This window comes from Chelonia mydas, chromosome 1 (genome assembly GCF_015237465.2).
Source record: "Chelonia mydas isolate rCheMyd1 chromosome 1, rCheMyd1.pri.v2, whole genome shotgun sequence".
In the NCBI taxonomy this organism is placed as follows: Eukaryota; Metazoa; Chordata; order Testudines; family Cheloniidae; genus Chelonia; species Chelonia mydas.
This window is the reverse complement of record NC_057849.1, coordinates 250,791,672-250,811,292: the sequence shown is the minus strand read 5'-3', so window position 1 is coordinate 250,811,292 and position 19,621 is coordinate 250,791,672. Positions and strand designations below refer to the sequence as shown.

At 44.3% G+C, this 19,621-nt stretch overlaps 1 protein-coding gene across 3 annotated transcripts in view; it reads right to left on the bottom strand.

Moving 5' to 3' along the window:
- RFX4 (regulatory factor X4) overlaps positions 1-18,041 on the bottom strand; it is a 131,751-nt gene extending 113,710 nt beyond the window's left edge. The window contains exon 1 of one of the 3 annotated variants that reach the window (XM_043542267.1): positions 17,678-18,041. In XM_043542267.1, the coding sequence (XP_043398202.1) occupies positions 17,678-17,720 (43 nt within the window). In that variant the 5' untranslated portion in view covers positions 17,721-18,041. The remainder of the gene's footprint in view (positions 1-17,677) is intronic. The other 2 variants (XM_037880166.2, XM_037880158.2) reach the window with 2 other exon arrangements.
- Positions 18,042-19,621: the final 1,580 nt, after the last annotated feature.

The following is a 19,621-nucleotide window of genomic DNA, read 5'->3' as shown; positions in this document are numbered from 1 at the left end:
TGAAACAATGGAGCAAACTCACCTCTGGAGTCACTCCCCTGACTTTAACAGAGTTACCTCTGAATCGATTTTGATCCAATAGCTATAAGAGACTTCTCTAGTTTATCATAAGGGGCTGCATAGCCTAACGACAACTGTTTTAAATTGACAGCATTTAACTGTTTCAGTGCTAATCATTTGAACATTAACATCTAGCTGTGCTTATCCACTGTGGTTGAGTAGCATGGAAATTAGGCTGGAAAAGATCTGGCAGGTCACTTTAACCATGTTCTGGGGCCCTGCTAGGGTTGTTCCCTTCTGTGCATTCTCTAGGGCTTTGTCTAGTCTAGTTTTAAATGTTCCATCCCTTCCCTGGAGATGGTTATTATTCACTCTAATAGACTCTTCCCTGCTAGGAAGTGTATCTCCAGCCTAATGTTTCTTTTTCTTAAATTCATCCCATTACTCCTAGTTATTATACCAAGGCCTGAAGTGAGCACTCCAGAAAGAGGGGGAAAGAGAAAAGGGAAGAGGGACAGCATCTATGAGAGGAAAGGTGAAGGAAGTGAAGTGAAGCAGCCCACAGAAGAAGGTGGTGTGGGGAGAGTTGAGGGGAGAGCAAACTAAGGTGGAAGCTTAGTAACGAGGCCATGAGCCAAGGACCACCAGAATATTCTCCCCCCAGTTCAACCCTTGCTGCCAATCATACAGAGAACTAGCCCAGCAGACTTGGGACTAGCTCCCTAATAGTGTGCACTACAGGTGATTATGAAGCAGCAAGTCATCGACAGGCTTATAGCCAGAGCTAGCTATACATCACTTGTTCTGACGAGAAACCCACTCATGTCTTGCTCCTTCCTTATCCCTGTAACACACGCTGTTTAGTTGCTTGTTGCGTACACCAAAGGCCTCCATCGCCTGAGAGGCACACTATCGTATGCACTGTTGGAAGTGTCCTAAGGTTGACTACAGCAGAGCATTAGAAGCTTTTGAAAGAGTCCCTAAAGGGGAAAAAAAATCATGATCGCTCTGAAAACTTCACCAAAACACTGAGATTTATTTCCTAGCACCAGCCACCTGACATGGGACTGGGCTACAAACAATTACACGCCTGGTACATAGCAGGGGTCAGTCGCCACCAATTCTAGTGGCTGATGGTACATCTTTTTTAAAACAGTCAAACAAACAAATGCAACTAATATACTATCAACCCAAACCAACCACCAAAAATTAATATGAACAATTAATAAAACACGGAGAGATGTTTAGGCTGTAGGTTAGAGTAGATAACGTCAACCGCCAGGGCACATGAAAGGATTCTTCTGCCTCTTCTGGACCATTAGTCAATAACGATTACCTCTCAAGCTCAGTGGCTTTCTGATCACACGGCCACTTGTTCTTTAGGTGGATCTGCTACCTTGATCCTGGGTTTGCTGTTTTTTTGTAATTTCATTGTTGTTGACTGGATGTGCATTATGTCAGCCCATCCAGGAGCACTGCTGGTAGTATCTTGGGTGCCCATTACCTTGGCAAGTTGCCAGACACGGCCTCTTTGAAATCTAACATTCTCTCCCACTCGCAACAGGGGTAAGTGTCTAGCATTCTTGTTGTAGTAGTTTCTTTATGTTCTAGTTTCTTGGACTATCGTTCTGTTGGAACTACTTCAGGGTTAATTGTCTTTGGTCAAAGAAACACGTTAAAGGTCTTTGTCCTTCCACCCATAAATCTCTGAACTGGTGGTCCTAATGAAGCATTGTGAGGGGTGTTGTGATATTCCAACAATGCCAAGTATGGACCCCGTGAATCCAATGGGGCCCTTCTGTTCTGTTTATCCATTTTTTGCTCTTTGTATTGACTGATGTGCTAACCCATTTTATGGTGTGTCGTATGGGCTTGCCCTGGTGTGCTTGAACTGATACACCTGAAAGAGTTGTGAATTATAGCCCATTATTTGTTGTTAACTCATCTGGAATCTCATGGTGAGCAAACCGTGTTTACACTGTGCTATTACCTTGTTACTTCATGTGTTGTGCAACAGCTCAGTTTTAAAAATCTGGAGTAATATTCCACCCAAGAGGGCATATTTCAGTTTTAAAAGACTGGCCCAAACCTTGGACCAAGGACATTCAGGAATCTTATGTGGTTGCAATGGTTCATTTGCATTCTGATTCCTCTATTTCACTACAGATCTTATTTTTCATAGCAGCATTTATGCCTGGCAAGACAGGAACATCTCAAACTCTGTCCTTACCCTCCTCAGGAACCACATGGTGATTTATGTTTGGTATATCTGACCTCATGTTGTGCGTGGAATTATGATGACAGCCATTCTCCAGCATTCCACATATTTTGGGCAGTAGTTTTCACCAGCATTGTAAGCATGCACTGTTCTTTGCAATGTCAAGTCCATTTCTCACAGTAGCCTTGCTTTGACCTAGTGATCAGTTATACCAGAAATAAACTGATATCTAATTGATCCATCTGTTAACTACTCAAATTCACCTGACTTAGTCATTACCTAGCTCTGCAACGTGATGGTCAATCATCTGCCCCAGCACCTGGTTTTTTTTAAAGAATATATACCTTGAATGTATTCCTGAATTTTTTGGATGACTTTGTCAGTTTGCAGCCACATTCATGCTCTCATTTTAATGTATTATGTAGATCTCCAGTGATTCTGGGTCTGCCGCACATAGCAGTATGGAAGATTTTACCTTCTCTGATTTCTCTGCAACAACATTTCCTTCCAGGAAGATTTGAAAGTTCACAATCACCTCCTCCTTTTCTGTGCCAGGTTCATTCCCAGGCCGAAGGACAGCTCCCTCTCTGCACTTTTGCCAAAAATTCCATTTACTTTGAACCCCATGTAATCAATGTGTGACACACACGAGTGTTCATAAGAGACTGGTCTTTGTTTCTTGGTCCCAGTCACCTGGCAGGGGTATCCACTCACTAGTAGCTTTTGGGGGGAAATCATCATGATGACCCTTGAACCTCAACCCACTAGCGCATGTAAAGAGGCGTGAAAACCCCAGACCATTGATTCAGTCCCACAGGGGTACAAAACTAAAGTGAGTTGGCTGGATAGAATATCTATGAGAAGCAGGTCTACACCAGGTGCCCATGCTATGCTTCCTTCTCTGCAACAGGCGCTGCTGAATCTAACAGCAAGCCAAGTTGGCCCAACACAGTGATCAGTGCTTAAAGTGGTCTGAAAAAATGTGTGGGGTCTATAATAATCCGGGAGATGCAACTTCTATAAAACTGTGCTTAAAGTGTGCCCCTCAGTGACCTGGTTCAATTCTTAATTATTATTTTTTGCCAGGTCTGTGATCCCTTGTGACCTCTCCTCCTACACACACTTTAAGCACTGAGGTGGTGCATCAGTAAGACAGGCAGGCAAAGAGGACAAAGCAAGAAGACAAGTGATGAGGGGGAAGAGACAAGAAAACAATGACAATAGGGATGGGGGATGAGGAAGACAATTGAGAAGGAAAAGAAAAGGGGGAGGAAGAGGAAATATTGCGCGGGGGGGGGGGGGGGGGACTGGTAAAAGGAGGTAGCCAGGAAGAAAGGAGGCTGAAGGGAGAGAAGATAAAGATGGAGAAGATACCAAACAGAGAAAAGGGAGACCAGGAGAAAAGAGAAAAACTATACAAGAGCCAGAGAAATCTGTCCCATCAAAAAGAGCACTACTTGCCAGACCCATACAGAAATCTTGACTCTCAAAAAAGTCCAGATGGGCCATCTGGATTGGCAGCAGCAATATGGAAGGACCCAAATACTAAAAAAAAAAAAAACCCAGCAAAACAAAGCAATAGAAATGAAGATACTCTAAAGGGTAAAAAGAGAAGAGAACAGTATTTCTTTTAGAATTTAAAAATCCATCCGGAGCATATTTGTTTTACAAAATTAGAAGGGGTGGTAATCAATAATAAATAAAATAATATGTATTAATTAATTAATAAACAATGTGCTCTAGGCCATCCTAGAGGTCCCAGCAAAGATCAGTGTCCCACAGTACTATGGACTGTACATATACACACTAAGAGTTCTTGTCAGAAGCTGGGAATGGGTGACAGGGAATGGATCCCTTGATGATTACCTGTTCTGTTCATTCCCTCTGAAGCACCTGGCACTGGTCACTGTCGGAAGACAGGATACTGGGCTAGATGGACCTTTGGTCTGATCCATTATGGCCATTATGTTTTATCCCACAGAGCTTACCAGCTAAATATATTTCTGAGAGGTTTCTCAACAGCTCTCCACTCAGCCCCCAATACACGCAAATTAGAGATTCAAAAACCTAGAGCAAATTCAATTCCTTCCGCTCCTTCTCCCCTCAGAAAGTAGCACAAATTTCTCAAACTGCGAGGCTGACCTCCTGGAGAAGGCTCCACTTCCCACAATGTGCAAGCAAGGCCAGGGAACAGGAAAAAAGAAAAGGGCTAAGACAAGAATCTAGTCCTGAATATTCAGCGCTGAATGCTAGCTGCTCAATAGATGAGCTGTTTGCAGGAGCTCCAAGTGGAAATGATCCAGCAAGCTGGAGAAGTAAACAGGCTGCTCCGTCCATGTGATTAAAATGCTCTCTAACTGCAGCCTCCCAGTCCATGAACCCTCCTCCCCTCCACCATGAATGCTCTTTGCTGCCCCTACCCACACCAATTAAAATGTTTATATTAGGGCTGTCAATTAATCGCAGTAAACTCACGTGATTAACTCCAGAAAATTAATCACGATTTAAAAAATTAATCACAATTAATCACAGTTTTATTTGCACTGATAAACAATAGAATACCAATAGAAATTTATAAAATATTTTGGATGTTTTTCTACATTTTCATATATATTGTATTCTGTGTTGTAACTGAAATCAAAGTGTATATATTAGTTTTGCTTATAAATATTTGCACTGTAAAAATGATAAACAAAAGAAATAGTATTTTTCAATTCACCTCATACAAGTACTGTAGTGCAATCTCTTTATCGTGGAAGTGCAACTTACAAATGTAGGAGGGGGGTTGGTACACAACTGCACTCAAAAACAAAACAATGTAAAACTTCAGAGCCTACAGTTCCACTCAGTCCTACTTCTTGTTCAGCCAATCGCTAAGACAAACAAATTTATTTCCATTTACAAGAGATAATGCTGCCCTCTTCTTATTTATAGTGTCACCAGAAAGTGAGAACAGGCTTTTGCACGGCATTTTTGCAGTCAGTGTTGCAAGGTATTAACGTGCCAGATATGCTAAACATTTGTATGCCCTTTCATGCTTTGGCCACCATTCCAGAGGATATCCTTCCATCCTGATGACGCTCGTTAAAAAAATAACGCATTAATTAAATTTTTGACTGAATTTCTGGGGGAAGAATTGTATGTCCCCTGCTCTATTTTACCCACATTCTGCCATGTATTTCATGTTATAGCAATCTCGGATGATGATCCAGTCCATCTTGTTCCTTTTAAGAACACTTTCACTGCAGATTTGACAAAGCGCAAAGAAGGTACCAATGTGAGATTTCTAAAGATAGCTACAGCACTCGACCCAAGGTTTAAGAATTTGAAGTGCCTTCCAAAATCTGAGAGGGATGAGGTGTGGAGCATGTTTTCAGAAGTCTTAAAAGAGAAATACTCCGATGCGGAAATTACAGAACCCGAACCACCAAAAAAGAAAATCTGACTCAGATAATGAAAATGAACATGTATCGGTCCACACTGCCTTGGATTGTTATTGAGCAGAACCCGTTATCAGCATGGACGCACGTCCCCTGGAATGGTGGTTGGAGCGTGAAGGGACATATGGATCTTTAGCGCCTCTGGCACGTAAATATCTTGTGACGCTGGCTACAACAGTGCCATGAGAACGCCTGTTCTCACTTTCAGGTGACCTTGTAAACAAGAAGTAGGCAGCATTGTCTCCTGAAAAAGTAAACTAACTCTTTGTCTGAGCAATTAGCTGAACAAGAAGTAGGATGGAGTGGACTTCCAGGCTCTAAACTTTACATTGTTTTATTTTTGAACGTAAGTTTTTTTATACATAATTCTACATTTGTAAGTTCAGCTTTCATGATAAAGAGATTGCACTACAGTATTTATATTAGGTGAATGGAAAAATACTATTTCTTTTGTTTTTTACAGTGTAAATACTTGTAATCAAAAATAAATATAAAGTGAGCACTGTACACATTGTATTCTGTGTTTTCATTGAAATGGATATATTTGAAAATGTAGAAAACATCTAAAAATATTTAAATAAATGGTATTCTATTATTAACAGTGTGATTAATTGCATGATTAATCGCGATTAATTTTTGTAATCGCTTGACAGCCCTAGTTTATATTGAGGTGTGGGGGCAAGTATTGTCTCTATCACCCTGTGTTTAGGAGAGGAATGTTGGCACCAAGTTTGGGAAACCCTGGGCTACGGAATCAACCACAACTGTGGGCTCCGTTATCATTGCCATTGACGAGAAAGGCAAAACAGAGGGCCAGATCTTCCGAAGAGTTCAACACTCGGCAGCTCCCATTGTTTTCAGAGGGGGCAGCGGGGTGGGTGGAGTAAATCCATGAACCTGCAAGGAGCTCTGCTAGGGCAATGAGGCTGTGTGCAGGTGAAGGGGCCCACTCAAGCAGAACCCCTTTCAGGGCCCAGGGCTTCCCTCACGTGGCACGATAATATATGTCTGGTGGTAGATTTTAGAAGCCCAGGAGAACAGGCTTCTCCGGAAGCTGGACGTACGTTGTGCTGATTTAGGCCTTTCCCCCCAACGTTGCCTCTGGGAACTTGATTTCATCACCAATAGCACGTGCACCCTGTCTCTGTGTAGCTTTAGCACTCATCAAATATTGTGCAGAAATGAATACAATACAGGAAAAGTATGTTTTAACCTAACGTATCATTCCATTCAGTGTATCACTATTCACCCTACATCTCTTTTATCTGCTGTAATCAAGATGATTTCTTACTGTAATTCTCTTTGCCATTTCATTGCAGTATAAAGGTACCACAGACTAAGGATGGAATCCAGTGCCTGTTGGCTTCAATGGAGAGACTCCCAGTGAATGACTCCATTCGGCTCTGGTTCAGGCCCTGTAAATCTGTGTAGCAACCTAAAGTTCACAGCATCTGTATTTCAGTGTTTTGCTTACTCAGGGCCTGATCCTATAAACTTCTACTCAGGTGAGTAGCTGTTACTCCTGCAGGTAGCCCTATCCAATGTAATGGGAAAGCTCACGAGTACAGGTTTGTGGTGTCAGGCCCCAACTAGCTGCATCACCTGAAATAGCTGTGCTGGGGAAAGCTGGCTATAGGAGGCCCGTTAGTATTATTCTGACCAGAGCAGGTTTTACAAAAACTTTAAAAGTGAGTACTGATTAGAAAAAAAAAAAAGAAAGAAAAAAGAAGTGACTCAAATACTAACGTGTCTTAGGACATTTCTCATTAAGCCACAACAATTTCTAATCATCTATTCTTTAAGTCCTGACTTCAGGCAAAACTCCGATTTCTTTCAAGACTGGCTATCAACTTTGCAACTGAATTAACCTTCCCCCCCTGAAGAATAGGGTTTACAATGGATGTGCTGACATAACATAAGAGCCTAACCCTGTAGTACTGATTTGCCCAAAGTTCCTATTGTCTTCAAGGGTAGTTTTGTCCACCTAATGACTGCAGGATCAGGCCAGGAATAGCACAGAAAAATAATGAAATCGAAATGCATATCAAGAGCTGAATGCTTTAGAATTAATGACTCTTTCTTAATGCTGTGGGTTTTAGTTGGGACTGTTTCTCAGAAAGACACCTGTCTATCCTGCTATCCTGGTTCTTCTGTTGTTGCTCATCATCATAATGAAGTGAGCTGTAGCTCACGAAAGCTTATGCTCAAATAAATTTGTTAGTCTCTAAGGTGCCACAAGTACTCCTTTTCTTTTTGCGAATACAGACTAACATGGCTGCTACTCTGAAACCCATCATAATATAGGAGCTCTTATTTAGAAAACCTGGTGAGAATTTGTTAATTGTGAACTCTGGTGCGCTAGCTGCTGAGAACTGGCTATTTCAGTCACATAACAAAGACCATTTTAGAGACATAATTTCACTTTCCAAACCCCTCCCCACCCCACCACCACACACACTTAACTGCAGTCACAGGGAAATAAACAAAACATTCCTGAGCTGAGCATTTTGTCCTTTCTTGGACAGGTTGGGGGAACTTTAAACTGCAAGGGAGCCTTTTCTCAGTTATTGAAGCCAGTGGGCCCCATTCTCCTGCTGACCCCCTCTTTCTTTCTCTATGACAAGTTTAATATGAAGGGGAAAACTTGCTAAAAACATTTAACACGATCAGTTATACTCAGGGGATGAAATCTTGGCCTTGTTTGAAGTCAATGTATTTTGCCATTGATAGAGTTTCTAACAGCAGCTGATGTCTTATACCTAATGAACAGATCTTCATGCAAATCTCTAAGAAGAAAATAAACAGGAAGGGGACAAAGCCACAACTGCCAGTTACACATGTGACATGGATGCAAAATAAAATTACATATTCACAAGCATTATAAAAACTCATTACAGGCCAAGCCCTTTGTATGAGGAACTCCCATTGACTTCGACAGGAGATTTCCATGGAAGCGAGGGGGATGGAAATGGCAGGATCGGGCCCTCTATCAAGTAGAAAATTATACTATACACACACACTTACATCTGAATGCAAATGAGACATGCACACACAGACACACACACACGTGTGCATGCACAAATGTCTGACTATGTACATATTAAAAAACATTCCCTATGCCCAAACTGGCGTAATCATCACCAATTACCCTTCCTCGTTACTACTGTTCTCTATTGTATCCCTCGTGGCAAAACCCATTATACCACCCATCATCCTAGCTAGAATGTCAGCAGTCCGTTTACTCAGCTGCTATGAGTTTCAGGCTCCAGCGGGATCAAGTCTTAGAGAGTATTCATTTTCAGTTACAATGGCATAAATATATAAAATTCAGCACAGATCTATGGAAATAGACATGAGGGGGGAAATCAGAAAATTCACCTACTTCAATATTCATGCAATAGAGAGCTGATTATTTTTTTGTCATGTAATGTCAAATACCACTCAAAGTGTGGACTTTATACCTGCGTTAGGTACATGACAGCCCACCACTGCTCCAAAGGCGTCGTTACAGTTCTGGCTTTACTCGAGCCCACCTCTTTGAGTCTTGACCTGAAGGGGGATGTGTATTCAGACACCACCCCAAGTTTAGCGATCCCAGCATTGCACCTTAACGTCAGGATTTTGCTGGGGGAGGCTCTAAAGTGTGGAACCCGTTCCCCTTGACATTCACCCCAATTCCTCTCATCCTTCTTTATAAACAAACAAGAAAGCCTGGTGTTCTACAGTCAGACACGGCTGCCCCACCCAGCCTTTCCCCCTCTCCTCCATATTGCCCTTATTTTTATTGAATCCCGCCTCCCCACAGATTGATTATTCTTTGGGGGGATTAAAATAATAAGGGTGTTTTCAAATTATGCTTCATTATATTTTAATAATATTGGTGTGTAGCACAGAACCCTAGTGTCTTAGCATAAGGGTGTTAAAATAGTCATCATTGTATAAACAGATTAAATATTTGATAAATATTGAACTCAATAGACAAGAACACTACAGTAAAGGAGGACTGTTCTGTATATCAGGTGAGAGCAGGGGGGTCACAAGTGCACAATGTCCACTGGAAGCACCATTGCAGTCTCACACACATGTCCGGAGGGCCCAGTTCTGGAGCCCTTTCTTCAACAGGAGTTTTGCCCAAGTAAAACCTTGAGGACTGTAGCTTAAAAAAAAATATTTTCTCACTCTACTTTTGCAGAATGAGGCACAGTTGTGCCACTCTCCAGGCTATTCGTGTGCGTATTTTTGTTTTAAAAACAACCATTTATAAACAGCAGGCAAATAAAGCGCCTTCACTCATTTCACACACACAGCTGAGAAAACTAACACATCTTTCCCTCGAACTTTTGGAAATAATTCCATAGCAATTGAAGAAAACGTAGATGATTTTTTCCCCTGACTAGAACTCTGAAAGTCAATGTCTAACAGTCCAAAAATCTCTGAAAAGCAGGGTTTAATATAAATTCATGGATACAATGTAAAGTTTTGATCCTAGCGCCTTCCCTGTTCTCACTAAGAGTTCCGCCAGCATAATACCCAAAATAATGCCAGCAGCACCACAATAGTAAACATGAAAAACCATTTCTACCTCTTTCACTGGTGCATTTCTATGAAATCAGATAATGTGGTTAACAGGATTTAGACCCTATAGGACTCAACGCACTATTCTTTGTATATCCACACCACATCAACTTCAAGGTGTAAAAGAAATACAGGATCAGCCCCAGGAACATAATGCACTATATATATGGAAGTATAGAATATAACAAGCACATTTCTACCACAGCATAAGCAATCAATAAAGAAATATAACATGCTTCAGCCATAATAAACAGTTTGTCTCCTAGATAACAATGCAAATTGTTTTGGAAACTTCTTATGAAAAGATAGGTAGTTTTCCAGCAACAAAATAAACCGCTAATTTGAATGTCAAAAATCTGGAGATCTAAGGTTAAATAGTGTATTATTATTCAAATGTTTTAAAGTTTTATAATCAATCTCTTTGCCAACTAGGACACTAATATTTGTTAAGATTTAAAGTGGTTACATCTTTATACCAATTTTCATGATCAAAATCAATGTATGAAAGCCTTTATAGTTATTATAAGTGAATGTTTACATTCTAGATTTTTTTGAAAAAATGCAAATGAATAAAACAGAATGTTTAAAATGAACTGATATGTTTTAGTAACAAAGATATGTAGCTATAATGTCATCTTCATTCACAGGGAATCATAATAATCCTCATGCATGATGATCACATATCCCAAAATTTGACTAATGCTAAAATGCTTTCATCATTTCACGTGATTTAAGCATTTCAAGGTTCACACCAAAAGTGCTTTAAGGACTCTCTGAAATAAATGTAAGCCTTTTGATTGAGTTTAATGGGCTTTGGATCAGGCCCGAAGTATCAGCTTTAGGTCCCACCACCCCCAAAAGGACCTGATCCCTCTCCCACTGAAGTAAGTGGAAGTTTTGCCATTGATTTCATTTGGAGCAACACGGGGCCCAAAAATCTGTAGCAACAAGTGTCTCCATACTTTAAACATACATCCAGCAGAAACATTCTACTGCAAAACGATCTCCTTTCCATTATCCCCCCAGCCCTGACATCCTGTGGTACAGATCATTCTCAGAGGGTTTTATAATGCTTGGCAAGATGGCAACACTAGCATGGTCTCCAGTTCCTGTCCTAGGAAAGACATGCTGTTCTTTTGGAACCCAAAAGGATGGGAAGTGATGGAGGTTTCGACCTCTGGGACATGGCTGAAGGTATGTGGAGGTAAAGCTACCCACCTAGGAAAGAGGAGAGCACACACACAACTGCTTTAAAAATAACTAAACAAACACATCATGACCGCCACCAAAACAAAGCTACTGTTTTGATGAAAGGATTAAACTCTGACACGTCATCTAGGGGGAGAGAGGGGAATCATACATTGCAGACCCCTGCTTCTTGTGGAATCTCTGGGTGTGAGGCCTGTTTGGTGTCTGTGTGACTCAGTAATATCGCACAATGTATCACGCAATATTAAGATGACATGAGAGATTTCCTTTACTTATGGGAAAACTAGCTCTTTGCCCAGTCCTGAAAATATAAAAGCAATACTGTTAGCATGCTTATTCAACAAGTAGTAGACAGAGTCATTTCAAATCTCAGCTGAACACATCACTTTTCTCCTTTGCCTCTACACCTCTGCTTTTCTCTATCTCTCTGTCACTGATCATTTGCTAGGTAGCTCTGTGAAGCATCTAGAAGATTATGTCAGCCAAAGGTGCAATGCAAAATCCAGCTGCGTTGTGTGAGCTGATGCAAGGAAGTGGGAAGTACTAATCGTTTGGCTGGAAGGAAGATTGCTCTCCGAGGTGGCCAGAGACCTGATGGTTCTAGATGCCCGTCCCTCCCAAGTTTGTTTGGACAGGATTGTTAATGAGTGATTAAGAATGATTTGTTGGAGCTGTTCAGCAGGGTTTCGCCCCTTCTCTTCTGCGTGGTTTTATTTCACAGCAAGCGGCAGGGGCTCCTACATTGTATGCGGGGGACATGCATGCTCCATTGGATCCTTGCTCCTTCCACTCCCTCACTCCCCCTTTGTTGTGAACTCGCTGCTGCTTTCGTGGTGCCCCCTGCTCCCAAACGCCTTTTAAAGAACCAAAAAACCCAGAAAACTTATAATATTTTGCTATCCCCTCCCCCCGCCGGGAGCTGCCTCCCCCCCCCCCCAGCTCCCTGCAGTCACCATGGTGATGTCACGGGGGTGGGGGGAGGGCTGTGGCTATGGAAACATGTCATTACTACTTCCACTGCCTTGCAAACTTTTCTCTCGGTGTGTGCGGGAAGGCGCAGAGCTGTCCTGTGCGTTCCAGCGGCTGGGCACCGCTCAGGGCGCGCAAGGCACCATCAGCGCGCACAAGGCACCGCTCTGCCCGCGCAAGGCTCACTGAAGCCAACTCGCATTCTAGGCGCGGTAGCTCTGAGCCCTCTCCCTGCAGCAGGCCCCTTCCTGGCCAGGACTCCCATGGATTGCAGTGGGACTGGCCCACCCTGGGGAGAATTGCACCGTCTCAAAGGCCCTAGAGGTGGATGGGAAGGAATAGGCTATTCAAAGCAGCAGGAGCAGATGGTGATGATTTAAGGGCCAAATTCTGTTCTCCCTCACACCTTGCCTACTTCAGTGGGGTTGCATCGAAGGGGGGTAGACTTTGGCCCTTAAATTGTGAGAAGGCAAGTCTGGAGATAACTTCCCTACCACAGAAGTGACTGCCCAGCTCTATGAGGAGGCTTCTAGCTGCCTAGGTGCTTTCCTGCAGAAGAGCTCTGAGTATCTGGAAAGCTTGTCTCTCTCACCAATAGAAGTTGGACTAATAAAAGATAGTACCCCACCCACCTTGTCTCTCTGGGTGCTTGCAGTGCAGCCATCGCCATGGTGTCTGAGCACCTAACCCTGTCCCTGATTGCAGAATTGTGTCCAGAGGAATCAATGCTGGGAGAGGTATAGAAATGACAGCCCTTCCCTCCAGCCCTTACCCTTGCAATGCAGGGTGGGTGATGGGGGGCGGAATGAAAGACGGCAGGATCCGACCCTTGGCTTGGTTCATGATGTGTGTGTGGCAGGTGTAGCCCTCTTCCGTGCAAAGCGCCTGGCCAGACTGCGGCGAGCTCTCCCCAGAGTCACTTCCTCCCCCTCCAGCCCCCAGAGAAAGATCCCAGCTGGATGGCAAAGGAGACTGCATGGAGCGCAGGAAGGAAGGGGACCCAGGAGGAAGAGAAGGGGGGAACTGGCAGGGATTTGGGGGAAATCCAAGGTAGGGCGTGTGGGTGTTGGTCTCCCCCTTTGACTGGGGAGGTAAAGGGCATGTGGAGGTGAGGCCAAGGTAGGATTAGGCGGGGGCTTGGTTGCGGGGTGGGATGGGGCTGGCCATGAGTCTCTCTCCTTCACCTCCGGGCAAACAGGTACTAGTACTAGGCTGGTTGTTTGGGGTCCGTTTTAATGAGTCAGGATGAGCCCTTGGGGGAAAAGCTCTCTCTGATTATGGCCATAAAACCCAACCCCTCTGTGAAGATCCCCCACTACTCCTTGCTCTTCCTTTGTACGTCTAAAACAAAGGGCAGGGCGAGCCGCCAGCTAGCAGTGCGTCTGCAGGGCCTGGATTTTTACACGGTAACTTCCAGCGCCTTGCAGAAGAAAACAAAATCTCTCACTCCGTCAAACTTCTGGGTCTTTGCCCAACGCTAGACCGTAAGTGCCTTTAAACAGCATCGCCACCAAGAGTAGGGGTCCCCTTACAAGAATATCAACAGCCTGTCTTCATCGTCGATTAAGGGAGGGGAAGGGCAGACACACTAATAACCCAAGCGAAGAAATCTGTCCCAAGCGAAGAAATCTGGGGGCTTTTCCCTTCCTGACCACGGGTTGGGTTCTCTCCATACAGCAATCCCCTGTACAGCCTTGTTTGGACAATCGGGAAACGCTTCAGCTATCAGGAGCCAGGACCACCAGTCCGGGCGCTGCTTCCTCTTGTCTATTTCAATTAGTTTCCAGACCTGAGCTCCTGGATCCCTGCTGCTAGTAAGAAGTGATTCTCTTCTTCTTCATCATCTCTCTTCCCTCCTGTCCACACCTCAGCTAAAGGGTATTTCTTTAGAAGGACAAAAAAAAAAAAAAAAAAAAAAGAAGGAAACGGAATCTCTCCCTCGGTGTGTGGATGCATCCTTCACTTTCACTCCAGCAAAATTTTGCCTTTGATTCTGAGCACTTGTTGCATATTAAGGGGCGGGGAAGCTTTGCCCGTTGCTGTTTAAAACAAAAATCCTCCTAAAAAGTCACAAGACGATGCTGAAGATCTCATTAAAAGGAGAGGGGATTTTGTAATACTTCCAGATTTGTAGCAATCGATTTCTTCTTTGAATTGGTTTTAAAATAACTAATTTCCACGCACGCTGTATCTTAGTTGACGATTCGCTAGGCTAGATTTAAGCCGATGACATTTTATTTTATAAAGCAAAGATTATTAAGTGATTTCAGTGCCTTGCCATTAAAAGTTAAGGGCGGGTTGGGTTGTTTTCCTCGTTACTTTAAAAAAAAAACCCAAGAAAATAAAACTGATAAAGAGAAATTAAAACATGGCTGGGGTTGTTTTTTTTTTCCCCCAATGAAGCTATATTGCTCCTCCAATGCCCTAGGATCTTTACATAACAACTGAAACTCAGAAGAAAAGCTAATTGGATTAAGTCCTCTGAAAGGGAGGCTAAGGTGTCTGAATGAGACAACTGCAAAGCTCCACTTTTCTTGCCATCTGTTTAGCAAGGCTAAAATGTTTTCTGATTAATATTATCTTCATCAATCATGCTGGCATTTATCATAACCGTGTCGCATTTAGAGAACGGCAGCTCACAGGGACGGCCGCAGGGCACAGGTCTGAGTGTTGGGACTGAAAGTATCGGTGATTCCAATCGCCTATTCCACCGGTAAGTAACGAGCAGTGCCCATAAATAAGTCTGGATTGCGTCCCTGCTAAGAGGGGCAACTTTATCCTACTGTTTAACGACTCTTCACTGAAAACTAGGCGCAGTGTGGGCTGCCTTGGAGCGAGTTTTGCAAATCAGCGAGTACAACGCTTCATTCATTTCAAAACATTTTCATCCTGAGAAAACAAACTCCGGGGTGTTTTTTTGTTTTTTTGTTTTTTGTTAAAGGGTCACATCTTTGTAAATTCGCCCCAGCCAGACTATTCCCTCCCCCGCCCCCCGAAAGGTTTTGAGTTCCAGCTGTTGCGTTTAGTTCTCAATGCATGCACATACTAATTAGAGCTGCAACAGAAAAAACCCCGGGCAAGGATCTCACACTCTGCATTTACAAAATAAATTCTATTAAAGATTTAAATATCTGGCGTTTGCTTATGCGGGAAAGCAGTTCACATTTAGGTGGGGAAGCGTCTTGCTCTTGAAACTTGCATACGATCCGTTAGGAGACTTTAGGCTTTCTTTACATCTATGGCCCCTTTCAAAACACAGCATCGACTCCTACCCGAACCGGTGATAATTGGTAGAGAGCAGACAGGCTTTCAGGGGTTCTGAAATGTTACAATATTTTCACACACACACCTCCCCCTCACGACTTACTTCTGGAGAGTCCTCCAAACGCTAGCGGTAATGAGTCTCCCCTAGTTTCCTTCCCGCAGAACTGCCTAAAGCTACTGAGCTGGGGGAGAGAGATTCTTTGCATCTGAGTGAAAGACACACACAGGAGAATTCCCAGTGGGAAATACAGCACGGTCAGGGAGAAGGAGCCCAATCAAAGAGAAGTTTTAGTTCTGTTAGGGTGGATCCTGTAGGTCTTCGTCGGATAAAACCCTCACGGAGTCGCTGGGAGTTTTGAGCCCGTGAGGTCTCTAGAATCTGGCCCATAATTACTCTTTGGTCAACATTGCAAGGCAGGATCCTGCACCCACTGAAGTCAACGGCAAAACTCCGACTGACTTCGTTGGGGGAAGGATCGGGTCCCCAGTAAGTGTTCAGCACGGCAATTTATAATTAATTATAAATTACTAAAACTCGATAAAAGAAAAGGAGTACTCGTGGCACCCTAGAGACTAACGGATGCATGAAGTGAGCTGTAGCTCACGAAAGCTCATGCTCAAATAAATTGGTTAGTCTCTAAGGTGCCACAAGTACTCCTTTTCTTTCTGCGGATACAGACTAACACGGCTGCTACTCTGAAACCTAAAACTCGATAGAAACCTGCATAAGGCGAATATAAGCCGCAAATCAGGGCAAACGGCCACTTACGATTTCTCAAGTGAAAAGTGGAAATGATTCCAAGCTGGGCTTATTTTGAAAGAGGACTTTGCCGTGAGAGAGAGCGAGCGAGCGACCTGTTTGGAAAGTTTTTTTCTTAGAAAAGCGCAAAGGTTACTGATGGATTCAGGGATCTGCTTCTGAGTGGGAATTGCTTTCCTAAGTCATATGTTGCATCAGGACAGGCTGGTGTGGCCCGAGTGTAAAATCCGGCTGGACATAGAAAAAAATCTAGAAATGTCATTTCTGTGGGTGCAAGATGATTAAATCGATTTCATGATGGGGACAAAAGGGGGAGGCCAAGTGAACCGGCGCAAAAAGGGGGGTGGATTGGTTTCGGAAGGTAGCTAACTGACAGCTGGCATGGGGAAGAAATGGAAGGCCTTAAGTTAAGGGAGCTAATAAAGCATGTGGTTCAGGGGATACTCTCGGAACCTGTCCACAACATTACCAGCCACCGAAACTGCAATCCACCGCCACCCGATTTCCAAAGCACGAGCCTTGCCAACGCTGCGGTGCCAGGGGCTGGCAGGAAGCTGCAGCCTGAGCTGGACAAATACCCTTTCGTGTACTCCTCTGACTGAGCTCCGCATCCATCCCCTCTAGTCTAAGGAAGCCTGGGGCTTTCTTTGCTTGCCGCGGTTAGGAAGAGCTTAGTCACGGTCTCCGTTTCATCCCAAGCAAGGTCTTTACACCTAACCCTGGCTTGAATTTTTAAAAAAATCAGAAAAACTTCCTACTCAGCCAGTCCACCCCAGCGATGGACTCGCTTTCCAAACCGGCTTGCATTCTAGCTAGTCCCACAAGACGCCATTTGGATGAGGTCACTAAAAAAAAACAACCCCTTCCTTATTAATACCGTAATTTATTGCCCTGGAAAGGCTCCGCTCAAATCTAGTCAACTGCCTAAAACTGAGAGCAGAGAGGGAATTAGTTTGCCGATATCCCGAGGAAAAATCCAGCCTGCACCGCAGCTGCAAGGGCAAACTCAGGGCTCCAGCCAGCCCTGTCTATTTTTAACACAACTTTTTGGGGCTCCCTTTCTGGTGAACTGAAAACACACACACACACACACACACACACACACACACACACACTGCACCTTTGATTGGAAGCCGGGTAACTTATCACCCTAGTAGAGTCTAGTATATTTCCTCCACTGTCAAGTTGAATAGTCTCCACTTGGCTGCAATGGGAGACTGTTGTCTCGAGTCTTGGACTAACCTGTGGAATCCATGTCGGGTTCCTCCAGTAACCCACAATGCATGCTCTTCCCATGGGCAGTACAGAAGCCCCAAAGTCCCGGGGTCTGGAGATCCCCTAGCTCAGAGATGCACACCGAGAACAGAGAGAGGGGAGAAGGGGGGGGGGAGGTTAGAGAGAGAGAGAGAAAGAGAGAGAGAGAGAGGGACACTCAGTAATCCAGCAGGGCAAAGCCAGACCCGTCAAAATGTTTGCGGATGTTTCATGGGAAAAAGCATCATTTTATAGGAGCCCTGATGGGAGAAATGTCATTGATAGGCCAGCCAGCCTGATGAATGGCTGCTAGTCAGATGGGGATGTGGCAAGGCTCAATGTGAAGCCCATTGTGATGCTGTTTTGAATAAGAAAAGCTTTCCTCCAAAAAGGGGGGCCTTAGATCTACGCAATCCCAACACTTCGACTTCCCTCTCGGTTAGAGCATTAGAAACGTTCTTCTGATTTAAAGTTCCAGGGGCCTTTCCACTCCCCCCCGCCCCCAAGTCTTTGGTTCATTACAGCCTGAGCTCAAATTTGGCTCAGCTCTTCAAACAAGCAGGAGATTTGGGTGCGGGCTCTGCGGTGTGTGTAAAGACCCCATCGATCGACCCCTCCCCGGGCTTTAAGTTGGGCTCATTCACAGACACACATGGAGTTGGAGGCTGTGTGCTGCCTTCCCCCCAGGTCTTGCAAGCTCAGTTTGGCTGGGGAGGGGTGACGGAGAAAGTTGCCCATGAACAGAGCTGACGGTCCAGTTCTGTGTCCCTGGCACCCCCCCCCCAAGGCATTTTTGCTTGGCTCGCCAGGGACTGCACATAAACTGCATCTGTTGCACAGGGCGGTGGCACGTTGTACAAGTCGTATGCACTTGACGTGCAAGTCTGGAAGAGAAGGGAAGCTCCAGGCGGCGCTTCCAAGAAAGAAGGGACGGTTGTGTGTGCTCTCCGGGGAACGTGAAAAGAACAAAATGTTACCTGCGGTTTTTAGGACAACGTTGTAGGGTTCCCTTTAGGGGTGCAAGGGAGCTGGACTGCAAAGAAAGTTGCTTATTCTGAAGGCGGTTCTAGGTGCTGGAAGTGGAAGTAAAAGTGCAAAGCTCGGGCTCTGATAAAGTGGCTGGTTTAGGGAAGGAAAAGCTGTGATTAGAATATGAATAGAGCTCCAGGAGAGGAAGAGAAAGGGGGATTACAGCTGAATTACTTTGACCATGGACAGAGCCAACGTTTTCTACTCTCTCCCCCACACCCAGACTTCCCCCCTCCTTCCCTTCCCCTGGAAAAAAAAAACAACAACAAAAAAACCCCCAACCACCCAGCAAAACAAGCAGCGCTTCTGCTAAACAGGAAGCCGAACATCTCCTAGTACCTTCAAATCCATATTAAGAGATGAAAGGAGACAAAAGCGTTGCTGCCAGTCGGCTGCCGCGGGGCCCTGCTCGGATTCTGAGCACTCATGCAAAGAGTCTCTGTGCAGAGCAGGGAGATGCTGACACACTTGTTAGCTTTGCCTAAAAGACAATAACCACAAAGATTGTCCTTTGGGGCAAAGGAGTGAGGAGCAAAACCTGGAAAACTCAAGGGGGTTTTGTGTGGGAAGCAAACTGCGGCTCAATAAGAGGTTGCAAAAGAGTGAGACTGTGACAAAATAGCGTCTGAAGCAACGGGATCGAAAAAGCCTTCAGGGAAAGGTAAAGAAATGGGCCTGTTAAATTTCACAAACGCTTCCTGCTGCAGAAACAGTCCCCCAGAAGACCTAGGAGCAGGGGCAGAGCCGCTGCTCCGGCGGAGCTCTGGGGAGGTTGGCTATTGCGGGCTGGAATCACCTGCACCTTAAACAAACTGACCCCTTTGATCCTGGGTGTTTATTGAATGCCAGGGATGAGATGATAATGAGGTGATGGGACACAGTATCAACAAGGAGCATATTGTA